At 35.0% G+C, this 22,859-nt stretch overlaps 6 protein-coding genes across 7 annotated transcripts; 4 read left to right on the top strand and 2 right to left on the bottom strand.

Annotated features, from left to right (window-relative positions):
- Positions 1-598: 598 nt before the first annotated feature.
- LOC18032576 (protein TPX2) lies at positions 599-6,010 on the bottom strand. 2 transcript variants are annotated; one of them, XM_024184222.1, is made up of 17 exons: positions 5,512-6,010; positions 5,258-5,410; positions 4,754-4,916; positions 4,341-4,443; positions 3,699-3,749; positions 3,495-3,592; positions 3,299-3,383; positions 3,106-3,168; positions 2,929-2,979; positions 2,711-2,769; positions 2,237-2,315; positions 2,083-2,148; positions 1,849-1,911; positions 1,653-1,718; positions 1,511-1,555; positions 1,229-1,341; positions 599-985 (listed from the first exon to the last, which is right to left on the bottom strand). In XM_024184222.1, the coding sequence occupies exons 1-17, from the start codon at positions 5,693-5,695 to the stop codon at positions 967-969; spliced, it is 1,461 nt and encodes a 486-aa protein (XP_024039990.1). In that variant the 5' UTR covers positions 5,696-6,010; the 3' UTR covers positions 599-966. The 2 variants fall into 2 exon arrangements, with proteins under 2 accessions (XP_024039990.1, XP_024040014.1); XM_024184246.1 differs by lacking the exon at positions 599-985 and having other exon boundaries at positions 1,252-1,341; positions 1,511-1,545.
- A 4,321-nt stretch (positions 6,011-10,331) lies between these two features.
- Positions 10,332-13,419, top strand: LOC18032498 (probable aminotransferase ACS12). Its single transcript, XM_006421703.2, has 4 exons — positions 10,332-10,993; positions 11,095-11,229; positions 11,826-11,986; positions 12,070-13,419. The coding sequence occupies exons 1-4, from the start codon at positions 10,571-10,573 to the stop codon at positions 12,914-12,916; spliced, it is 1,566 nt and encodes a 521-aa protein (XP_006421766.1). The 5' UTR covers positions 10,332-10,570; the 3' UTR covers positions 12,917-13,419.
- Positions 13,420-13,467: 48 nt separating this feature from the next.
- LOC18033077 lies at positions 13,468-14,631 on the bottom strand. Its single transcript, XM_006421702.2, has one exon. It carries the CDS (start codon positions 14,342-14,344, stop codon positions 13,490-13,492), a length of 855 nt encoding a protein of 284 aa, XP_006421765.2. The 5' UTR covers positions 14,345-14,631; the 3' UTR covers positions 13,468-13,489.
- A 139-nt stretch (positions 14,632-14,770) lies between these two features.
- Positions 14,771-15,502, top strand: LOC18031579 (zinc finger A20 and AN1 domain-containing stress-associated protein 1). The gene has a single exon (XM_006421701.2). It carries the CDS (start codon positions 14,978-14,980, stop codon positions 15,485-15,487), a length of 510 nt encoding a protein of 169 aa, XP_006421764.1. The 5' UTR covers positions 14,771-14,977; the 3' UTR covers positions 15,488-15,502.
- Positions 15,503-17,110: 1,608 nt separating this feature from the next.
- On the top strand, positions 17,111-18,847 carry LOC18033083 (probable rRNA-processing protein EBP2 homolog). The gene is made up of 2 exons (XM_024182562.1): positions 17,111-17,167; positions 17,683-18,847. The coding sequence occupies exon 2, from the start codon at positions 18,038-18,040 to the stop codon at positions 18,593-18,595; it is 558 nt and encodes a 185-aa protein (XP_024038330.1). The 5' UTR covers positions 17,111-17,167; positions 17,683-18,037; the 3' UTR covers positions 18,596-18,847.
- A 969-nt stretch (positions 18,848-19,816) lies between these two features.
- On the top strand, positions 19,817-22,401 carry LOC18033395 (zinc finger A20 and AN1 domain-containing stress-associated protein 10). The gene is made up of 2 exons (XM_006421699.2): positions 19,817-19,887; positions 21,921-22,401. The coding sequence occupies exons 1-2, from the start codon at positions 19,817-19,819 to the stop codon at positions 22,399-22,401; spliced, it is 552 nt and encodes a 183-aa protein (XP_006421762.2).
- The last annotated feature ends 458 nt before the right edge of the window (positions 22,402-22,859 follow it).

Genomic DNA, 22,859 nt, shown 5'->3' with positions numbered 1-22,859 from the left:
CCTCATAATCTAACTAAATTTTTTTTACCTATTTTTAATCTTTATATAAGCTTTACCTAAAAATTGTTTACCCTCATGGCTAGGACTGGGCCAAAAAACGGCGAACCCCCCAAAAATTAAGCCGAACTAATAGCTCAGTTTGCTTTTCAAATCAAGAAAAAAAAAATCGATCTATTTAATCAATTGAATGAAAAACGAGAGCAAACCAAAACGATTTTGGTTTGGTTTATTTTTGCGTACGGAACCGAACTAAAAACCCCTCAAAATTGTAAAATAGCTTTCTTGGATTGTTTTATGTCTGGTGTGAACTTATTAAATAATAATTTGAAAATGCTTTTGCAATTAGTATATGTGGAGCATATGCCAACTACTCCAATTTTAAGGAGAAAAGTTACATTTTTTTTACCATAAAATGATGAGATTCATTTATCTCCACCTCCTTATATATTTAAAAAAAAAAAAAAAAAAAACTCAATCTCTACCTTACCAGTCGCTTTTCACTTTCCTTTATATTTTCCTCCATTATTACGGTCACCAACTTATACGACGTTTTGATGCAAAATGATATTGTGCCTACAACATTGTGTAACCTCACATGGAGACGTAACACGTGTGAGAATTGTATAAACAAATTCGAACAACTCGCTGAAACAGGAACCATCAGACAAAATGAAACCCTTCAACAAAGAACAAGAAGGTAAAAACTGAATCAACACTTTTCGCTTAACCTGAACCCACCATTACAATTTCCCTGGTATATACAAGAAACAGAAGAAACATGCCAACTATAATTTATACTTATGTACATTGCTGCTCTCCAAAATTTTTGTCCAAAGGACATTTTATTTCCTTTACATTATCGATATAAAACAAAATTTTCTTTTCGCATTAGATTGTAGATTTAAGACTAGCTTCATTCGAAAAAATTGTCTCATTTCAAAAAATGAAAGCTTTTCGGCTCTGTTCTCAGCGTATATCCAAATTCCTGTGACAAGAATCATCAAAAATATTGTGTCTCAATGAAATGTATACAAATATATTGTGTCGAAGTTTTAACTTTTAACAGGAAATTGTGGAGATGGAATCAGCAGCTTATTGCAGTATAAATATAAAAATTGTTGTACCTGATAATTTTCTTAGTCAAGTTCTAAAGCTAAAAGAAAAGTCAGAATTTGGAGAAAAGGATCGGCTGGCATTTCGCATCAAATAAATTCAGAAATAGTGATACCTGTTGATGTTGAACCGTGATCCACCTTCGGTAATCCTACTTTCACTTGATTCACTCCCACACTGATACTGATTCCTACCAAACTTCTGAGATTTCTCTTTGAACACCTTCATCTGCAAAATTGGATGTTATGAGACTGCGATTATCGTGGTAAGAGGACTAACAACAAATCAAAACCTGAACCATAATACTAGATTTATTTAGGATGCAAGTTTTTGCAGTAATTGACTAGGAATTGTTTTACATATTATATCAATAGATATATGGAACATAGTAGTATACCTCATGTTCAAGAAGGAATGATTGTGGTGCATTCTCTTTTGATTCCTTATTCAATCAATGAAAGCACTAGTATATTAATAAAAATAAAAAGATACAAACTTTCATTAAAAGATTCAAAGCTAAAATTATCGTTTACACTAACCTTACAAACCAAAGGCATTTTTGACTGAGATTTTAAGTTGTTATGGACTTCAGATGCCAAGGAGAGCTGCATACCAAGTCATGAAGAGGATTGTGAAAAATATATCCAAACTTAAGTAAGAAAATGAGAAATCACCGGTGAGCTCCAATTTTAGACTCATTACCAACAAGTACAGAAGAACTAGATCGCATCTTACCTTTCTAAATAGGTCAATTGGTGGCTCATTCAAAGATCCCTTATTCATTGGAAAATTGCTATCCTGGCAGGAAATACGAGCATGGGTTAACAGAGAAAAATTTTCCTGCAAGGCAATGAGTAACATATTGCTATCCTGGCAGGAAATACGAGCATGGGTTAACAGAGAAAAATTTTCCTGCAAGGCAATGAGTAACATATCCAAACTGAGAATAAAGGAACCATTGTAAACTACCATTGAGGCAGCAGTATCTTGTCTGATATTTCGAAAGACGCCGGGATCTCCTTTACCAGAAGAAATCTGTGTCAAGGAAATAATGTGGCCACACACTGAGAATCTGTGCAAAAACGATCTCAATTATAATGTCCAAACATAATATTAACAGCACCTTCTTATTGAGAGGGTTTGCTTTAATTTTTTTAACTCCTTCACATTTCTCCTCCTTTAGGGCATCAACAGAGTTTGGCCTGTTCAACGAGAATAACCACGTTAGAAAGTAATCATATTCAACAGAATGTAAATTCATTAATTATAGGTCAGTATATCAAAGATTACAAGAAATGGTAAAGATGAAAACTACTTAAAATATATGAAAGTTGAGGCTCCCCCTTGCATTTGTGAAAAAAGATAAAATGAAAATTTAATGTCCTGATAAAGATGGAGAAGTTAAAAAACAATTGTGCGATTGCATATCACATGAGCAAAAGGAAGTTAAAATTCCTAGACCAATACACCAAGTAAGATCAAGCTAAAAACCATGAGCAATGCAGAATGCTCTAGAAACATGAGAATATTAATTGGTAAAAAGGAATCTTTCAATGTTTAACTTCGATCGTATGAGAAAAACTCAAGACATCATTACCTTCTGGAGTCTTTAGTTTCATTTTGGGAGATAGCATTGTGGTTATGCATGGTTGCCATCTGCAATGAGGAGAGCATTAGCTTTCCACCATCAAGGCACGTTCTATTCCTACTATTATATTAGCATGGGCACAAGTAAGAAATTGCAATGTTTATTACTAAAACTATGCATGATATTAACAATATGACAATCTGTAAAGTAAACTTTTCATAACCTACATTATTACATGCGTGTTGTCTAGCCCTCTCGGATGTTCGCAGTTGAAACTCCTGCAGAGCAGTGAAGGCAATTTGTGTTAAACCTAAGATATGCAGCAAGCTTATCTCACTAAATCCGTCCAAGAAAATGCTCATATCACAAGATGAACAAGAAGATTCAAACATGTTAAGAATTACTTGAAACTCAGTAGGCTGTGGCGTGCTCTTTTTGGGGGGATGTGGTAAAGGAGCTTCAAGAATCTGCCAAGCCCAAAAAAGTTATTGAAAAAGATAACATATACTAACTTAAATATAAGGGCAATTTCTTTTGAAGTTCATGGTTCCTATGAAATTCAATAAAACTTGGATCTTATTTATTGAAAGTATGTACTTTTCTGTTCAATGGGCGTGCTTTAAAGTTGCATGCATTTGATTTTGCATGTTCATCTGACTCTGCATCAACCTTAGCCTTAGCCCTGAAATCCAGAAAATACGACATAAACAATTGCACAAGAGGCAAAGCCTGGTAACCTTACAGATGTATGACAACAAATGTCAACATAAAAAGGAGAGGAAGTGAATATTACCTATGTCTTTGAGCCCTATGTGCTGTTTCCAGATTAGGTTCTCTAGGAATAGTAACTTTAGATCTACAATTCACCGAGTTTATTTCAAGGAACCCAACCTGCAACATCAAGTAGTTTAAAAATTTATACTTTTAACAAAAAGAAAAATTCTGCACCTAACTACGATATTTATGTGACATCCACTTCCTAAATAGTACATATTACCTTTACTGGAACTTTGTGTAGAAAATGAGTTTGATGCTTTAGATGAGAAACCTGCTTTGCAAATGCAGAAACACTTTTAAAAACTCCTGTCTGACTTGACAACAAACTACATAAAAGTTATTGTTTTCAAGTAAAACAGCAGTAAAAGAACCAGAAATCTATATGAGAACTTGCATGAACCTATAGATCTTAAAAAGCAAGAGTCTACAAAGAAAGTGAACAAAGCCAGCATCTCTAGAGAATGGTACGAGTATAGCAACGTATTACAAGTATGTAATCATACTAAAGCCAAACCAAAACCATAACAAGAAGTGGTCTTAGTTTTCTTAAATACATCTAATTTGCTGAAATATAACAGAGTAAATAAAGTTCTTGAAATCCCAACTCTTAAAATCTTACTAGGCATAGTGTTCTCCTTTTGAATCTTTCATGAAATCTTAAGCAGGCATTTGAACCAATATATACCAATTACAGGCCTAAATCATAGTTTCAGTCAACTTGATGTCTCAGCATATTATCTGTCAGTTTCAAAGGAAGTCTAATTCACCATTTTATAAGCTCAAACTCATTGTTCAAGATATTAAACTTTTGTCAATAATCCACCGAAGAATACTAATAAATTGAAGACCTAAATTAGTGCACCTTCGGTAAGAAACCAGCTTCCAGCTTCTGTCTTTTGGTAGCGATGTTTTCAATTGTAGACGAATTCAGTGAACTCTTTTCAGATTTGACTATCTTTTGAGACCTAAAGATGTTAAGCATAACCTCAGAGATAAGGAAACAAAGCCAAACTAAATAAAGAAATCAAATTACCAAAAAACTTTCAAAACTATAAAACCTGTCAAATGTGAATATACTGCATATACATATAGAGAACTTAGCAACTTTTCTTTGTAAGATTAAAACAATCAATACTTCACAGCTCTGTACTAGTACCAAAATAATAATAATAATAATAATAACTGCTTTTTATTTTTTTTATTTCTTTAATCTTCATGCGAAATCTGCTAGTGTCATCAAACAAAAGGTACTACTTAAAAAATAATCAACACTACCTCAAAAAATGGTTGAAATGAAATTCTTGACGTTGATTGTATTTGGCCAAATAACTTGCCGTGGGTTTCATCAGAGTCGAACTCCTCTGTATAGATGACTTCGCAAAAGACTTGGTTTTGGATTTTGAAACATCTTGATCCATGTCACCACAAAATTCTGGCCCTAGAATAAAATGTACAAAGAAAACAGATATTGAGGAACACTACGAAGTCTACAACACTGGCTATCGCTTATATTAGGTAAAAATCAGATCATTTTGTTTATTGTGACTCAGGTTTAGAAGATGCATATATACATGTGAATAAGGCTGTTAAATAATTTGCTTTAAAAAAAAAACGATGGGACAATCCTTAATAAACTATTATCAGTCACATGCTGCCACATAGAAATTTAAATATCATAATTGCACAACCATATCCTTTTACATTATAAAAATAAGCAATAAAAAAGCGTCATCTTTGTAAATGTATCTCATTGATTAAAAAAAATAAAATAAAAAATACCTCTATTAATTTGATAAATGTCGAAAGCTTCAGAATCGGTCTCAAAATATGAGACATTACCAATAGAACTCGTGCTTCCTCCTCTGGAATCACAAGAAACGCTTGCAGTATCCGCAGGGAAATCATATCTCCAGTTGAACTTCAAAATAAAGGCTGAAATAAACGCCATTCAGAAAATGAAATAATCTAAATAACAAACGAATCAGCAAAAATGAAACGATAAATTTTGAATGCTTTTGCTGTGTTTTGCTTACGCGAAGGTGGATAGCTTGCAGCGGAATCAAACCAGAGCTCGACTTCTCTAGCCTTAGCCGGCGTTTCCGTAAGGGTAAAATCGTGATATTGAGGTGCGTCAAACTCGTAATCAAAATCAACTTCAAATTCTTCCGCCACGATCGGCTCCGCCGTCAACACGAGCTCCTCCATTTCTTCATCCATTACTAAACCGCCACGTGTCTAACATAACACAAAAACATTTTTTTTTTTCCTTGTATCGTGCACTTTCTCTCGCTCGAAGATTTTATCGTAAAAATGAGAGAGAAAGTTGCAAGCATGCGCTTCAAAATTCCATTACTTGTTTTTTTTTTTTTTCTCTCTCTTTTCTATTCGAAGGTTGCAACAGATTTGTTTAATTAATTATTTGGATTTTAGAACGCTAATTGCTGGAGACAAAAGAGTCAGAAAAGGAGAGACAGAAGAGTTGTTTTTAAATTATCGAAGAGAACGGCGAGATTTTCGTGGCAAGAAATGAAAAAGGAGAGAATGAAAACGAACGCAGGCAGAGCGTTGAAGATGTCCTTTATATAGTCCTGAGGAGAGCAACTCAATTTTTTTTCTCGTTTCAACTGGTGGGTCCCACAACTGATACTATTTTAAATTTCCGGCGGATAATTTTTTTTTAATAATTTAAAATAAATGTTGTTTTATTGCTATTTGGTAGAACAAAAATTTTAATCCTTCTAACACATAGTGTGCCACGCTAGTTTGTTACGCTAGTTTGTTTGAATGAATTTGTAAGTCGAATTTATAATAAAGCGTTAAAATAAGTCTGCTATTACCCAATAGACTCATGCGTCCAATAACTTTGAACACATGAATTCGAATTTCAATAATAATTTTTTCTCTGATAGAGATTTATTCAACCCTCCACTTTAGGAGTAAAATAATTTTTCCCCTAATATTAACTGATCGGGTTATACCATACTGGAATCATGAAATAAAATCTTAATTATTACCTGATTATTAATAAAATTATAATTGTAATATATCAGTATTTCCAAAAAAAAAAGTACGCTATTTTAAGAACACAACAATACAATTTGTTCATTGATCAATAATCTGTCTCTATCGTAAAAACTATTTCTCTCCTTATCTATTTTTGGATTGATTTTTTTCTAGATATTTAAGTGTAGAACAAGTGGAAATTTTCTATAATAACTCTAACAACTTCTTTTAAATTATAATAAAATTATGGAAAGTAACATTTTTTCAGATTTTTTTAATTTTTGAAGAAAAGTTACGTTTGAATTTTGGAATCACAGGCTGAGAATAAAACAATATTTTGTGGTTATTTCGATGAGATATAAGCTAGGCTAGGCCCCCTGAAGTCTAATCCAAATAAAATCCGTACGATTTACAGCCAAGTTTGATCCAAAGGCTCCTCACGGTCATGGATGACAGCAGAGGCTATATGCCAAAACTACACAAGACGCATATTTTCGAAATTTAAACCTAATAAGAAAATAGACAAAAGAGTCACTTTGAGTTGCAATTACGGGCTCACACACTTGGTAGTATTGATTTGTCTTTTTCTCTAGAAACTGGTCCGCCACTGCGAAAAAAAACGCAGAGGGTTACTTTTGTCAGCGGGAAAACAAAATCCTGCATAAGAAGTCCGAGAATCGGCAGGCAGGAATTTACGGTGGTATCCTCAGCGAATGCATGCATGCTTTGGTGGCCAAGGACATTATTGTCCTTTTGCAAGCACGCTCCTCTTGTAGTCTTGTGCATGCGTTGCGAATTCAAAAATCAAGCGCCAAGGTGGTGGAGTGATGACAGCTGACTGCTCACTGCAATTTGTGATTTTGTGTCGTGAAAACCACTACTTCTCGTGGGGGTGGGTAAAAAAATCGTGCCCTAGAAAAAATCGAATCGAATTGATTCGAATCGTCGAATCGATTTTAATTTTAAAAAACAATCGAAATATATGATTTGTAAAAAAAATTAAAATGCAGGTTTGGTATTCGATTCACTCAGTTGAACCGAAAAATCATATTATTCTTATAATTTTATTTAAATAGACACGTGTTAAATTTTAATTGGTTGCATAAGATAACTAAAATAGACATGCACACACACGATTACGAGTATATATATGTTATAATTTCATAAATTAGTGATAAAATGTGTTTTGAATACTTTGTATTTATTGTTAATATTTTTAATGAAATTATAATAAATTAATTGTTGAAAAAAATTATTACATTCATAAGGCCTAATGGACTAAAAATTTAAAAATTCAAAATACGTCTAATAGGCCCAAAACCAAAAAAACCGAACCGAACCGATCCGAAAAGATCCGTTTATGTTCGGTTTTTATTGAGTTCAGTTCTTATTTGATCTTTTTTTATAAAATAACTGATTTAAATCAATTCTGCTTAATTTCGATCTGAACTAAATCAGACCGAATCGTGTCCACCCCTAACTTCTCGGATGGAAAAATTCTTTTAGTGAGCGAGCCTTATCCATGTATCTTCAACAACTTCTATTCTCAAAAAGATTTAATACTCCAATTATTTGAACCAGTGTCACTTTAACGTACAACATGTATAAATAACTTCAAGAAAACGATCGTTGTTAGACAATTGCATGGCAAACACTTAATAAATCTCAAATTTTTTTTTATAAAATGGAATGGATCTCGATTTATGTGAAACCCTAATTATAACTTTATAACATTAAAGCAATAGTGAATCACCAATTTATCATCTCTTTCTTTGGGACCATAAAGAAAAAAAAGTGCCATTATTACCCACTTCTTTCTCATAATATTTTACCAATCATAGAATCATCATTGTTCTTTTTTTGCAAAAAATAGCGATAACTAATGTCTATGATTAAACTTAGTATGACTCCACTTTCTAGTTTCTTTCTTTGTCTACCTTTACTAAAGAAAATGTTAAATTAAGAGGCTAGGGTTGGAACTTTGTAACATAATTATTCCAGATAAAGAAAGTGACGAGTCAGTCAACGGATGATGCGAATGAAAGCGACTTCACAACTTGACTCACTGCTTGTCGTCCTGAACGACAATTGAATTCGCGTATCACAATGGGCCAGTGTATTCATTAGTTGGGCCTAACCCAGAATTCTATGTTCTCTAGATGGGCAGTTGGATGGGCGCTTATTAATTATTATAGAATTTTTGTGCATACGGCGGTTTCAGCACGTTGAACCAAAAATCTTATCCCCACCCCCCCCCCCCCCCCCAAAAAAAAAGTGATTGAAAGATAGATGTGCGCATTATATTATTGACAATCTTACAGAAATGATTAAATTGGGAGCTATTTATAATTTTAGGTAACTTTCATTGCTCCAAAGTTTATAATCTTACGCGCTAGAGGATGGGCTGTCTACTATAGGCAGCCAGGCAATAATATCATCTAATATGCGTTTAATATTTAAGTCATCTAATGTGAGCTTAATATTTTATGGAAACATAAATTGAGAGCTTAATAGAAAATATCAAATGGCTTTATACTCTCTCTTTTTTTTTAATTATTGTTCATCTCTACACAAATTTTTCTAACTATGATATTAAGGACGTAGTTGTTTTGATATAAGAAAATATCCAAAACAATATGGTGCATTTACATTTTGGGTTGGGAAATCGGAATTATTGACAATTTTTTCTTCACAAAATAAAGGCGAGAATCATAATCAAAATCGTGGGAGCCACCCTAATTTGCGAATGTAAGACTGATTCCTAATACTAACCATTTTCCCCCCTTAAAATTGTAATATTTCAAAAATGCTCTCATTTGAATTGAAAAATATTAATAGCAAAAATAAAAAAGAAAAGGCAGCAAATCCCTAAGATAAACTCCTCGCATTGAACTCCATTTAGCTGGCTAGCTGTACCATCGCAGCCAAACCTCACTATCTTTATCACCGTCATCACTACCAAATCAACCATCATCTTCGTCATTGCAGGTCTACAGCCGTGGAGTGGCAGTTGGTTGCTAGTTTTGCCTCCCTTGGGGCATCTTGATTTTGTCTTGGTTTAGTCTCTAATTTCGTCTCCAATAGACATAATTCCGATCTAATGATGATGACGACGCAGACAATAATGATTTGTTGTTGTTGTTGATGATGATTTCGATTTTAATTATTATTATTGTTGTTGTTGTTGTTGTTATTATTATTGGAAATAGAGTATTTCATTGATGACCATCATGATTTTTTTTAATACTATTATTATAATGTTTGAAATGGATTATTATTATGATTGATGATGACGATAATGATAAAAAAGTATTATAATTAATTAATATATTAGTGTTAATAATAATATGATTATTAGCAATAATTAATAATAATATTATAATTATTAAAATACAAAATAATAATTATGATAATAGTTAAATTAGAACTTTTTAGTAATTTAAAACAATGTAAATTATTCCGATTCCGATTTCAAAACATAATAAACTTATCAATGAGAATAATGTCTGTTTTGATTCTGATTCACATCCTCCATCTCCATTACAGCCTATTCTGATTCATGTCCATTCGAATTCTAACCTATTCTGATACCACATAGTGAATGTACAGGGTAAAACCAACTGAACAATTCCCTTATCAACAAACTATACAAACTTTAATAAGGACAGTTTGAAATTTAAAAAGAACTTTGGTTTTCGATTTGGGAAAAAAAAAGATGATAATTATTAATTATAACACATCGTGACTTTTATGAAACTTTTTGTATCTTTGCTTCACAGGCGTTGATATCATGGACCCAATCACTAATGAGGACAAATGTATTAAACTCGGCCGCAGAGCCCCACTCCTATCTAATCTTCCATTTCTTCTAGCGACGCGAACGGTTCTAACTAAACACACTCTTAAGTCTCTTCCAAATAAAATATTTTCTTATTAGGTTTTTAAACCACTGTCTCTCACCAAACCACCAGACCAAAAAATCCGAATCGCCAACAGCCACCCTATCTCATTCATGTCATTCTTCTCTCTACACGGAGGGCGGATCACCCGAGGTGCGTCAAGTTCAATCGGGCCGGACCAACCCAACACATGACCCAATCCCATCGGACCACGGAACCCGAGCACCGCAAGCCGACCACTGCCACAGCCATGAGACTGATAGTGCCCTTACAAGGCGTAGTCCAAGGCAGGGGCGGCCTTATCTTGGGCTCTCTAATCCCCTGCGCGCTCTTCTACTTCCTCCAGTTTTACTTGAAACGCCACCGTTCTCCAAACCCTCCCTCCCCCTCCACCTCATCCTCCAACCTCGCTGGACTCCCTAGAACTTCCTCGCGGTCTACTTTGTCGTCGCGTGGATCGCTCGGTCCGGTTCGGATATCGGCCCGGGGGATCTCGATTGCGAAGCCGGACGATTCTCCGTATTATATCGGGTTGAACAAGTTTCGGGACGATCCCTATGATAAAATCAATAATCCGAATGGGATTATTCAGCTTGGATTGGCCGAGAACACAGTTAATTTAAACTTAAGCTATTCCTTTTCATTTTTGTATTTATTTATTTGCATTTTTCGTGTAAATCGTTTATTTATTTAATTTTGTTTTATTGGTTTTAGTCGTGTTTGGATTTGATTGAGAAATGGGTGTCGGAGAACTTGAGTGATTCTATAATGGGACGGGACGGTGATGATTTGAGTATCAGTGGGATTACGACCTACCAGCCGTTTGATGGAATGATGGAGCTTAAAGTGGTAATTTTATTATATCTCTCTATTTTATTTTACATAATTAGTAACTAGTAAGTGCCGTTTACTTTGTGATACACTTGTGATTGTAAATTGAGAATCTAGTGTACTGCCTTTACAAAGTGTTGAGTTTATTGAGTTAAAGGCAGCTTAGTTTACGTGAATAACGCCATTAAAATTTTAGAGTTTGCTTACTAAACTGTGTAATGCTTCCCCATGAACCTCCGCATTAGCCTTGCCACATTGTTGGAAGTAGAGTAGAAGACAACAACCATGCATGCAAGACTGTATAGTAAATGGGATAATGAACTCATTTTTGAGCCTTTAGCATACAAATAATGCAAAATGTTGAGATTATACTTCGAAAAGTTTTATCAATATAGTAACTTTTTGCTATTTTGAATTACTGATCTTGGTTTTTGTGTCATTGGAGTCCATTGAAATCAAATTGCTTTAACTGCTTCTGATTCTGAAGGATGTCATATGTCCTGTGCTATTATGACTGTTGCATTCAATTATAAGTGCAAAAACAGCTGATTGTCTAAAATGATTACATTTTGTCTGTGCTTTCTTAAATATATATTTCTGCTGCACTGCTGCAGGCTATGGCGGGTTTCATGTCTCAGGTCTTGGGGCAAGCTGTCTCATTTGACCCCTCTCAGATAGTATTAACTGCTGGTGCAACTCCTGCGGTTGAGATACTATGCTTCTGCTTGGCAGATCATGGGAACGCATTGCTTGTTCCCTCGCCTTATTATCCTGGGTGATTATCAATCATTTCAAACCTTTGAACTGATGAAATTCATTTTGTTTGGGTATCAAAAGTTAATAACAAACAATTTCCAGTTTTGATAGGGATATCAGATTTCGAACGGGAGTGGAGCTAATTCCTGTACACTGTCGCAGCACTGATAACTTCGCTTTTAGTATAACTGCCCTTGATCAAGCGTTCAATCAGGCAAGAAAACGTGGGGTGAAAGTTCGTGGAATTCTCATCTGCAACCCAGCGAATCCTGTTGGCAATATAATTCCACGGGAAACACTCTATGAGCTTTTGGACTTTGCGAGAGAGAAGAACATCCATGTAATTTCTGATGAAATATATGGGGGGTCCATCTTTGGAAATGAAGAGTTTGTGAGCGTGGCAGAAATTCTGGAGGCAGAAGAAGTTGACAAGGATAGAGTTCATATAATATACGGGTTGTCGAAAGACCTCTCTCTTCCGGGATTTAGGACCGGGGTTATCTATTCCTATAATGAGAGTGTTTTGGCCGCTGCCAAAAAATTAACAAGATTTTGTTCTATTTCAGCCCCCACTCAGAGGCTCCTAATTTCCATGCTCTCAGATACAAAGTTCATCCAGGAATATTTAGAGACCAATAAAAGAAGGATAAAGAAACTGTATGATTCATTTGTGGCAGGTTTGAAACAATTAGGAATCAGGTGCTCAGAGAGCAGTGCTGGCTTATATTGCTGGGCTGATATGAGTGGACTAATCCCCTCTTACAGTGAGAAAGGGGAACTTGAATTATGGGATAAGCTCTTGAACATTGCTAAGATCAATGTTACTCCTGGCTCGGCCTGCCACTGTATAGAACCGGGATGGTTCCGGTGTTGTTTTACTTCTTTAACCCATGAGGATATCCCTTTAGTCATTGAAAGGATCCAAAAAGTTGCTGAAACTTGTAAATAAATGCTGAGAGGAATTTCATATGTAAGATTATTGCCCTCATTAATGTTTTGGGAAAATTATGGGGACATGGACTGCTTCTTAATTGAACAAAGGTCTAGTTCAGTTCTCTTGGAACTCTTGAAGGATTTAGCATTGAGCTTACATTATGGGATTTGTTAAATCATGTACATCAATGATGGAAATAGAAAACTAGAATGATTTGGAAGAGTTTAATGGCAGGCATGGATTGCTGGGTGATTTTGAACCACATGGGCGATTGGGCTTTTACTCCTGTAAAAATTTCAGTATCAGCTGTTGTTTCTTCCTTTGCAATCCTTCAAACATTTTGATGCTACTCCCAAAGGCACAGCATCCAAAAGGCCTCTTCTCAAATTCCTGTTATAGTTGCATTCAGGCAAGAATAAAGTTGTTTGTGAGTTTTATTGTGCAAAATATGGTTAGAAATATGAATTTTGTTTCCATGATAGTGTCAAAAGGAAATAAATATGTTATTTTCGCTCTCATTTCTTTGTTGAATAGCTTTTTCTTCTACATACTTCCCAGTTCTCCTGTAGCCTAAGAGGAAATGCAGTCCTAGTGATGGTAAAAAAGAGGCAAGAGTTGGGGATTTACCATTGACAGGTTCTGTTTTCTCATTTGAACAGCGTTTCTTTGGTTACTCCTCCTGCGACTCATCATTATCAGTTCTCCAAGTGTTGTTGGCCTCCTAATAACGACAGTACTATTACTTTCACAGTCAAAATCCTTGCTTTTAACTTCTGGAGTATCAATAACAGTGTCCCTCTCAGTGTACCTCGCCTTTTCAAGGAAACTGGTTTTGGGTGGGAGTAGTGGAAAGAGGCATTCCAAGAAAGAAGCCCCCACAAGGCTTGAAGTGCCAGTTTCATAGCTGCTTGTACTACTTTCTGCTTCCGAAGCTGGTGATGAAGGGATCTCCAGTTCATCAGTTGTGGTGTCACTCGAGAGAGATCTCTGCACTGGAACAGCAGAGGAAATAGCTACCGATGGTACAAGGCAGTTTGCAAGGAGAGAGGGAGCGGAGCTGAATGAATCATCTGTATCGAAATCAAACGAATCATTTCGCTTGTCATGATCATCATCACTGGCCTCATCATTGTTGAAAATGCCATAATAGCCTTGGGAGTACATTGGAGGCGGCGGTGGCGAAGCTAAGAGCTTTTCTGGTGGGTTTGGAAGTACTGCTGGCTGTGAGAAACTGGGTAATGGTGTTCCAGGCTTTTCCTCCCAATCAAAAGGTATGGAGGCAATGAGCTTGACTGGAGGAGTTACTACAATTGGACTAACTGAAGAATCCTCTGGTTTCCAGTCCTTTTTAGGTATTCCTGGCTTCTGCTCCCAAAGAAAAGGGACTGCAGGCGGTTGCCTGACATGCTTTCTTTTTGGAAGTTCCGTGTCCATCTCAGCCATTCTGGAACTAAAGCTATAATTCCTTGTGCATTGTTCTATTACTGCTCATTCATTTATATAATAGGTTAAGAAAGTGGGTTAGAGGAGTTTGTTAACGACTATCATTTTTGTGTCTGAGAAAATTAGGCCTACCTGCTCTCCTCTCAATGTCTATTATAGGAACAGAGAGGTTAACACTTTAAGGGCGCGATTGTTGAGCGGGTTTGGTGAAGCCTTTTCTTGTGCATTAGCCGGATATAAGGCAAAAGTCGGTTGTCCCACATCTTTACAAGTGTCAAAATATAACATGGCCAATTCTCAAACGTCATAATTGATTTCTCTCATTTATGTTGATGAAATTTCAATTTCCTAAATGATTTAGGATGTCGAGTCTTTAGTTTTAGAAGGTCATTTCCTAAACTTAACTAAGAGTTTTAAAATCTGATATTTCCCACTTCATTTAGGACACGTTACTTCTTAATCCTACTTGGACTTGAAATCCAATGCAGATGAGGTAAAAAAGGGTTCTCTATATATTACCTGTAAACATACGATGATCGCCCATCAAAATCATCTACAGAAACACAGAAAAAACTCCTTTGCTGAGAAAAAGTTTTGCTCTCCTTAATTCACGAAGCAGAAGAAGAAAGATCGATGGATCGTAACAACGTAACTATGTGCATGAAGGGCTGTGGGTTTTATGGCTCTAAAGAAAACAAAAACATGTGCTCCAAGTGCTACGATGAGTATTTGAAAGCAGAACTCATTGCGAAGTCATCCAAGTTATTGGACGCGGCGAAAAAACCTATCGGCCCAACAAATGCACCAAACCCTTCAGTTCTCGACAAATCTTGGCCGCCGCAGTGGATTATTTCAGCCGCCAAGACAACTAATAATAGCAATGCTGTTGATTCTCGTGCTACTAATCAAACAATGAGTACTATTGAGTCTGGTGCAGGTTCGAGTGTCAAAAGAAGATGTGAAATCTGCAACAAGAAAGTTGGATTGATAGAGTTTAAATGCCGCTGCGGGCACTTGTATTGCGGGACGCACAGGTACCCTAAAGAGCACGCATGCACGTTTGATTTCAAGAAGTTCGATTGTGAAATGTTGGTCAAGGATAATCCTCTCATCAGGGCAGATAAACTGGAGGGCAGAATCTAATCTCAATAGTTCGTACGAAAATGAATTTTCAATCAAATCAATACTTAAAGTAAATGGTTTTCAGGCATCAAATGTACGTACCATGTTAATTAAATTGTATGAATGAACTAATAAATCAAAGAAATTTGTATTTTCAAAGTGCAGATCATGCTAGTTTAAGATTGGCTAAATACTTTTTTCAAGAGCACAAGTAGATTGTTTGTTGTGTATATATTGCAAAGTCAACCTATAATTGTCATGGAGAAATATGACGTATTGGTATCAGAATCTAATCACACTCATTTAATTTCATAGAAAAACAGAATTTAATGATTGAATTAGAAAAAAAAGGAGAAAATTCCTGTAATTTCATAGAAAAAATAAAATTTAATGATTGAATAAAATATAAGAAAATTAAATCTCCTCCAAACCTCCACCCTTCTTGTTGTTTATGGAAGTATGGTAAAAGAAAGATGGGGCAAAAATGTTGTTGTCGTTTTTTTATTTTTTATTTTAAAGATAAAATTATTAGGGGTAAGATTATTTGAACCCACAAATTTATTCTCTAAATCCATCGGTGAACAAAATTTTTAATTTACTAATTTCTCCTTAAATAAAATTGCATCCAAGGACAAGAGAATTTATATAAACAAATAAAAACTATAATTTTGCGCCCATTTTTATAATAAAACATATAAACTGCTTGTTTCCTACATACATATTTATCACTTGATCTCTTCTCTTTTACGATCTTACAATTTTCCAATTGTCAACATTTAAATGTCCTAACAAAAAAACTCTAAGACTGAAAATGGGAAAAAAGAAAAAGAAAAAATGTAGCAAAGCTTACAGAGACGAGTTTGTTTAGATCCCAAAACAAAGAAAAGTAATTGGACCTTTTTGATTTACTGGTGTTGCTCTCTTTGCTTCTCTTCTTCTTTACATAAACTTCAAATCTCGGTAATAAAAAAATAGGGCAAAAAAGAAATATTACATCAGTTGGGTTCTCGTATGCCGGTTATAATACTATTATTCAATGGAATCAAAACAAAATTGAAAATCCAATACAATACATTCAGGTGAAATATTGCTATGGACATTATTTTTATATTTAAAAACTTTCTATAAAGCTATAGAATTTTGAATCAAAACAGCAAGACAGATCCCAATTTAGGCTTTAATATTACACTTTTAATTCTTTTCAAATATGTATAAAGTGAGAGAAAGTATCACCATTTTTTTTTTTTTACAAATAAAGAAAAATATTTTAGTTGAGATTATTTTTGAGATTTTATAGGGTGTATAGAGTAAAAATCTAGTACTTGAATTTCAATAGTGGGTTTATTAAAAAAATAGGTTTGATAAGTAAAAAAAATATGGGTTTAAATAATCTCATCCTGTCATTAATTTTGATTGAATTTTTTTTTTTTAAACTAAAATCATAAGCAACTTGAATTATATCAATAATTCCTTGAAAATATGTTAAAAAACTTGAAATTGAGTTGGGCTTCCATGTAGTTTGGGCTTAGTGCTCTACTTGGACCATGGACTAAGCCTGATTCGCCTATACTCAACGGGTCTTACCCGCACCGGGCCGCCGATTGTCTAGTTTTTACTCACCGAAGAACCATCTTGATACATCTTGCAAAGCTAGCTAGGGTTTTACAGAGGGTTGCAGTCTTCAGAAGCCGCATCAAAAAGGTTTTTTTTTTCTCGCAATTTCTGCTTAATTTATTTTATATTATTTTCAATTCATTATTTAGTCTAGACCTTAAGGAACAGTTAACGAATATCTTGAGATTTTCTTGATAGTTATGTTTCAATATTAAAGGAGCTGGAAGGTGAGCAGGAGTATTCTCAATCCACAAACTCCTAAAAAAGATAATATAATAGGTAATATGATAAGGAATAGGAACAACAAAAGCAAGTCTTCCCGTCCCTGATCCCTACCCCTCTCCTATATTTTAACCGCTCCGTAGGCTTCCCTTTAATCGGTTCTCTCTCTGGGATTACAAATTTAACTCATTTGTGAGTGCATGATGCTATCTATTTAGCTTAGTTGTTGATCCTAGGAGTTTAATCGATTGTATACTAATAAATGGATGTATTTTTTTCTTGGAAATTTCCCAAAGGAAGTAATGCTAGAGTTGAATTATCTTGAGCTCGTGAGAGTCTGGATGTTGATGTTGTTTCTTTTTAATTTTTCTTTTTGACAGGTTTGTTGTAATGGGGCTTCCTCATAAAGAATCAACCTTTTCTGATGAGGATGGATTTGAAGATGAAGATTTGAGTGACCTCAATGAGGAAGTTACTGAATCTGAATCAGATTCAGAAGGATAGGAGGATGTGAAATTGGCCGAGCCTTCAAAACAGGCCGTGTACAACAGAGATGGTCTTGAGGAGAAGCTTCAAGATATTGGTTGGCCGGAAAATGCTGGGTGGATACATAAGCTTACCATTGATATTGATCAAGAGCAAGAGGTGTATGTGAATGATGATCTGAAAAGGGAGGCTTCTTTCTATACACAGGCATTAGAGGGGACAAGGCAGGCCTTTGAGAAGCTTCAATCGATGGGGCTGCCTTTTCTTAGACCGGCTGATTATTATGCAGAGATGGTTAAGTCAGATGCTCACATGGAAAAGGTGAAGTGCCGACTTTTGTCTGAGCTGAAAGAGATTGAGGAGGCTGAGGAGAGAAAGAAGGCTAGAGAGGCTAAGAAACTAGCTAAAGAGATTCAGGTCCAAAAGACAAAGGAGAGAGTGAAGCAGAAAAAAGAGGAAATAGAATCTGTTAAGAAGTGGAGGAAGCAGAGGCAACAAAGTGGGTTTGCTGGGGAAGTCGACAATGGTGAATTGGATTTGGCCTTTGAAGGTGGGAAGTCATTTGACAGGTCAAATAAGAAGAGACCAGGGGTGTCTCCAGGAGATCGGTCTGGTGGGAAGGCAAGAAAAAGTGGTGGTGGTGATGGTGGAAAGGGAAAAACGAAGAAGAATAGAGACTTTAGAAATTCCAAGTTTGGCTTTGGAGGGAAGAAAAGTATGAAGAAACAAAACACAGCTGATACCACTGATGATTTAAGAGGCTTCAGTAAAGGTGATGGTGTTGGAAATAAGAGAAGGAAGAGGTAATACAGGTTCTGCTTGTTGTAGCCTGTTGGGAAATTTTGGTTCTTTTGGTCTATGTAATGTTTTATGCACTAGATACTTGCAGTGTTTGTCCTTAAAGGAAAATTGCTAGTTGCTTAATGTTATTCTGTTTGATTAATCTTAGCCAGTCACAATTCTGCCAGTCTAAACTTGACATTTGATTGTTCTTGCTGGTTATTCGTGCATTTTATTTCAGAATTATTGTTAGGTGGAGCTAGCAATTATCCCCTGTTATATTAAGCCGTGCAATGCTGCTCTAACAGTAGCAGTATCTTTTATGCTTGGAAGTAGCAGTATATGCTTTTAATCTCTGCTTTGGTTTTCTTTATTTCCAACCAATGGATATGGTTCTTCTGTTCTACATGCTGATGGATATACTTTTCAATTCTTAAGCTCTGTGTTTTCCTTTTGCACTTGGCTGCGTGCTGATGCTTTTCAATCCACTTTTTAAGTAAAGCAAGTTGCATTGATCCATCTATTATCACCCTCTATCCTCTTGCAATTGTCAATATTGTTTATATCACCCCCGGTTTTGATACTAAAATATTATAGTTGCAAGTGAAAATGTGAAAAATGGTAATCCAGTTCTTATAAATTTCTCAAATTGGTTAATTCTGAAAACGATCTGGATTGATTGGTCATTGTGGGGAAAGAGTGCTGCAATTTATCATGATGCTTGAAAACAGTGCAATGCTTCAAGACTCAAAATCATTCGTGAATAAAACATCCAGATGAAATCAATTTTTCAGACACAAGAGTACCAAAACATCCACTTAAAACTGAATATTTGAATACAAACTATCAAATCGGCCGAATGACACACCAATTACATGCATTTGAAATGCTACACCAATAAGACAACATTAGGAAATACACGATGACAACAACCAGACTCGGAATGTTCCTACTAATTAGAAGTCCTACCTAAGCCTAAGAAGGGTACAATTCTAGGTTAAAACCAGCATAACACTAAACCCTATTTGCCCCTAATAGATGGCCGTTGGGGTTTAATTTGGTTTCTGACAAGGTCGAGAGAACCTAAACGAAGTCGTGTCTGCAGAAAGACACTGAAGTCACAGCAAGCATACGGATTTGCAATATGATCAACAGGAGACTTCGCAGTTCGATTGGCCGGGAGGACCTTTCGAATCATCATCAAGGGAAGATGTTTTATTGTCAAAAGACAAGGTCCTTGAGCCCTGCATGGGGTTCAAGGAAGCTGAATTGTCTCCAGGGAAAATCGCGGAAGATGTGACAATTGGCTTTATTCCACGGTATCCCCCCTTGATTTCTTCTGCAGAGAGTACGCTAACAGATATGGGAGTGACAATTGGTGCAAGCTCAGTCCTCTGCTTCTGCTGCTTCTGCACAAGTAGATTGAAGAGCACAAGTGACAATGTTGTCAAATTAATCTAGTGACAACATCAGGAACAAAAAAAGAGCACAAGTAGATTGTTTGTTATATGTAATTGCAAAGTCAAAACTCTTAATTGTCATGGAGAACTATGCCATATTGGTATCAAAATCTAATCACACTGATTTAATTTCATAGAAAAACAGAATTTAATGATTGAATTAAAAAAAAAAACATATGATAAAATTAATGTAATTTCATAGAAAAAATAAAATTCAATGATTGAATAAAATATTAAAAAAATTAATCTCCTCCAAACCTTCACCCCTCTTGTTGTTTATGGAAGTATGTTAAAAGAAAGATGGGGCAAAAATGTTTTCTTTTTTATTTTTATGCGATGAAATTAATCGAATTTTGCCCATTTTGATTAGCACAAGTGTTTGGCTTGCCCGTGCAAAATACAGACGATTTTGCTCGGCTAAAGTAATCTAAATTTTTGAAATTTTTTTATCATTAAAGGATAACTCAATCGGTTTAACTCTTGCAATGGAAGCAAGATGTTATTAAGGGTAAGATTATTTGAAGTCATAAGTTTACTCTCTAAACCTACCAGTGAATAATTTTTTTAATTACTAATTTATCTTTAAATAAAATGGCATTCAAGGACAAAAAAATTTATATAAACAAATAAAAATTATAATTTTGCACCCATTTTTATGATAAAACATATAAACTGTTTGTTTCCTACATACATATATTTATCACTTAATCTCTTCTCTTTTACGATCTTACAATTTCCCAATTGTCAACATTTAAATGTCCGAACACAAAAACTCTAAGACTAAAAATGGGAAAAACAAATGTGGCAAAGCTTACAGAGACGAATTTTTTCAGATCCCAAAACAAAGAAAAGTAATTAGTTTTCGATTTAATGATGTTGCTCCCTTTGCTTCTCTTCTTCTTTACGTAAACTTCAAATCTCGGTAATCAAAAAATAGGACAAAGAAGAAATATTGCATCAGTTGGGTTCTCGTATGCCGGTTAATTACTAACTAGAACACTATTATTCGGAATCAAAACAAAATCCAATACAATACATTCCGGTGAAATATTACTATCGACATTATTTTTATATTTAAAAACTTTCTATAAAGCTATAGAAGTTTGAAGCAAAACAGCAAGAGGCAGACCCCCAATTAGGCTTTAATATTACTCTTTTAATTCTTTTCAAAACAAATTGGGATATGTATGAAGTGAGAGAAAGGATTACTTTTTTTTTTTTAAAGAATAAAGAAAAATATTTTAATTGAGATTATTTTTGAAATTTTATAGGGTATATAGAGTAAAAATTTAATACTTTAATTGCAATAGTGGGTTTATTAAAAAAATAGGTTTGATGAATAAATTTATGGATTCAAATAATCTCATCCTGTCATTAATTTTGATTCAGGGGATACATTTACTTTTAGGTCCAAGATCATGAGTGAGGCACAATGCAACTAAAATCAATAATTTTTTGCTTTTTGTTTTTTGAACTTTGGTAAATGCTAACGAATAGATTAATTTCCAAAAAATTTCTTCATTAAAGTAATTAATTCATCGCTTAAATTTTAAGTGTTTTCCTTCAGTCAAAAGTCCTGCCCATTGTTCTTATTCGGAGTATATAATATTCTTCAAAATTTCCCTCTCCGATGAGAAAACCAGCCATTGTTTGATTCGGATAAGAAGTCTTCAAAATCTCCCTCTTCATTTAGGGATAATTTATGTAATCCTTTACTTTGGTTCTAGAACTTGTTGTCCCTGGTGCGACTGGCACTTTTAATCCTAATCAAGACCAGGCAAAAAAAAAAAAATCACTCTTATATATATATTGCAACAAACCTCATATACCACGTACGTATCCATCTATCAATTAATTAATAATCTTAATCATACACGCAAGTGACAATTAAGTGATTACACCAACAACAACATGACTCCACCTCTCTGCGCAAAAGGCTGTGGCTTTTATGGAACTAAAGAGCACAAAAGTATGTGCTCAAAGTGCTACAATGATTTTCTTGAAGAACAAGTTACAGACGGTGTCGTGAAAAGACCTCTGAAGCTCATGCAACCGAACCCTTCAATACTTGTCTTCGATCCTCGGTCACTGCAATCACCTTCATGTTCATCCTCCGAAAGAACAACAATTGATAGCGCTGCTGTCGAATGTTCTTCAGGGAAGACAACAAGTGCATTGGAAAAAAGATGCGAAATCTGCGACAAGAAAGTTGGTTCGATAGAGTTGAAGTGCCGCTGCGGGCACTTGTATTGTGGGACGCATAGGTACCCTAAAGAGCACGCATGCACGTTCGATTTCAAGAAGTTTGATCGTGAAACCTTGGTCGAGGATGATCCTCTCATCAGGGCTGATAAATTGGAGGGCAGAATCTGATTTCAATAATTATGAGTCATTTAATTTGCATGCGGATGGCTTTACACTTGAACGTGCAGTTTCATCCATTGTCAAGTATTAGTCATATACTTGAATGTGTGTGTCTTGTGTTGGTCTTTCCCCTTGTGTGTGTGTGTGTGTATCTATTGGACAATAGCTACACCATGACAATTTTAATATTTGTAAATGTATATTTTCCTTCCTTTTTTATTTTCCCTAGAACGGGAGTTTATGTATTATTAATGTTCTTTTTGGATCCACTTGTATGATTATTAATTGTGTCTCCGGGCTGCTGGATGTGGATGGCACTATTTGAAGCATTAAAAGACTCTAAAGGATGATTTCGCCTTTTGATTCTTGGCTTTTGAAACTTAATTATTTAAGTGATAATTATTTGAAGGTTCCTGCCTCTAAGGGATGTTAATTTTATGAGTCCGATAATCTAAGTTTGTTGATTT

The sequence above is a fragment of the Citrus clementina genome, unplaced genomic scaffold (assembly GCF_000493195.1).
Source record: "Citrus clementina cultivar Clemenules unplaced genomic scaffold, Citrus_clementina_v1.0 scaffold_9, whole genome shotgun sequence".
Classification (NCBI taxonomy): Eukaryota; Viridiplantae; Streptophyta; class Magnoliopsida; order Sapindales; family Rutaceae; genus Citrus; species Citrus x clementina.
This window is presented reverse-complemented; position numbering and strand designations above follow the sequence as displayed.

What these genes read in the sequence shown, in the direction of transcription:
- LOC18032576 (XM_024184222.1), bottom strand. Translation starts at nt 5,695, where the DNA reads ATGGATGAAGAAATGGAGGAGCTCGTGTTGACGGCGGAGCCGATCGTG. An exon ending in CATTTCAACCATTTTTTGAG is followed by an intron (nt 4,444 to 4,753) that starts GTAGTGTTGATT and finishes TAACATCTTTAG; the next exon opens with GTCTCAAAAGATAGTCAAAT. An exon ending in CATTCCTTCTTGAACATGAG is followed by an intron (nt 1,342 to 1,510) that starts GTATACTACTAT and finishes CCAATTTTGCAG; the next exon opens with ATGAAGGTGTTCAAAGAGAA.
- LOC18033077 (XM_006421702.2), bottom strand. Translation starts at nt 14,344, where the DNA reads ATGGCTGAGATGGACACGGAACTTCCAAAAAGAAAGCATGTCAGGCAA.
- LOC18033395 (XM_006421699.2), top strand. Translation starts at nt 19,817, where the DNA reads ATGGGGTTCAAGGAAGCTGAATTGTCTCCAGGGAAAATCGCGGAAGAT. An exon ending in ACAATTGGCTTTATTCCACG is followed by an intron (nt 19,888 to 21,920) that starts GTATCCCCCCTT and finishes GTGACAATTAAG; the next exon opens with TGATTACACCAACAACAACA.
- LOC18031579 (XM_006421701.2), top strand. Translation starts at nt 14,978, where the DNA reads ATGGATCGTAACAACGTAACTATGTGCATGAAGGGCTGTGGGTTTTAT.
- LOC18033083 (XM_024182562.1), top strand. Translation starts at nt 18,038, where the DNA reads ATGGGGCTGCCTTTTCTTAGACCGGCTGATTATTATGCAGAGATGGTT.
- LOC18032498 (XM_006421703.2), top strand. Translation starts at nt 10,571, where the DNA reads ATGACCCAATCCCATCGGACCACGGAACCCGAGCACCGCAAGCCGACC. An exon ending in TTGGATTGGCCGAGAACACA is followed by an intron (nt 10,994 to 11,094) that starts GTTAATTTAAAC and finishes TATTGGTTTTAG; the next exon opens with TCGTGTTTGGATTTGATTGA. An exon ending in GAATGATGGAGCTTAAAGTG is followed by an intron (nt 11,230 to 11,825) that starts GTAATTTTATTA and finishes GCACTGCTGCAG; the next exon opens with GCTATGGCGGGTTTCATGTC.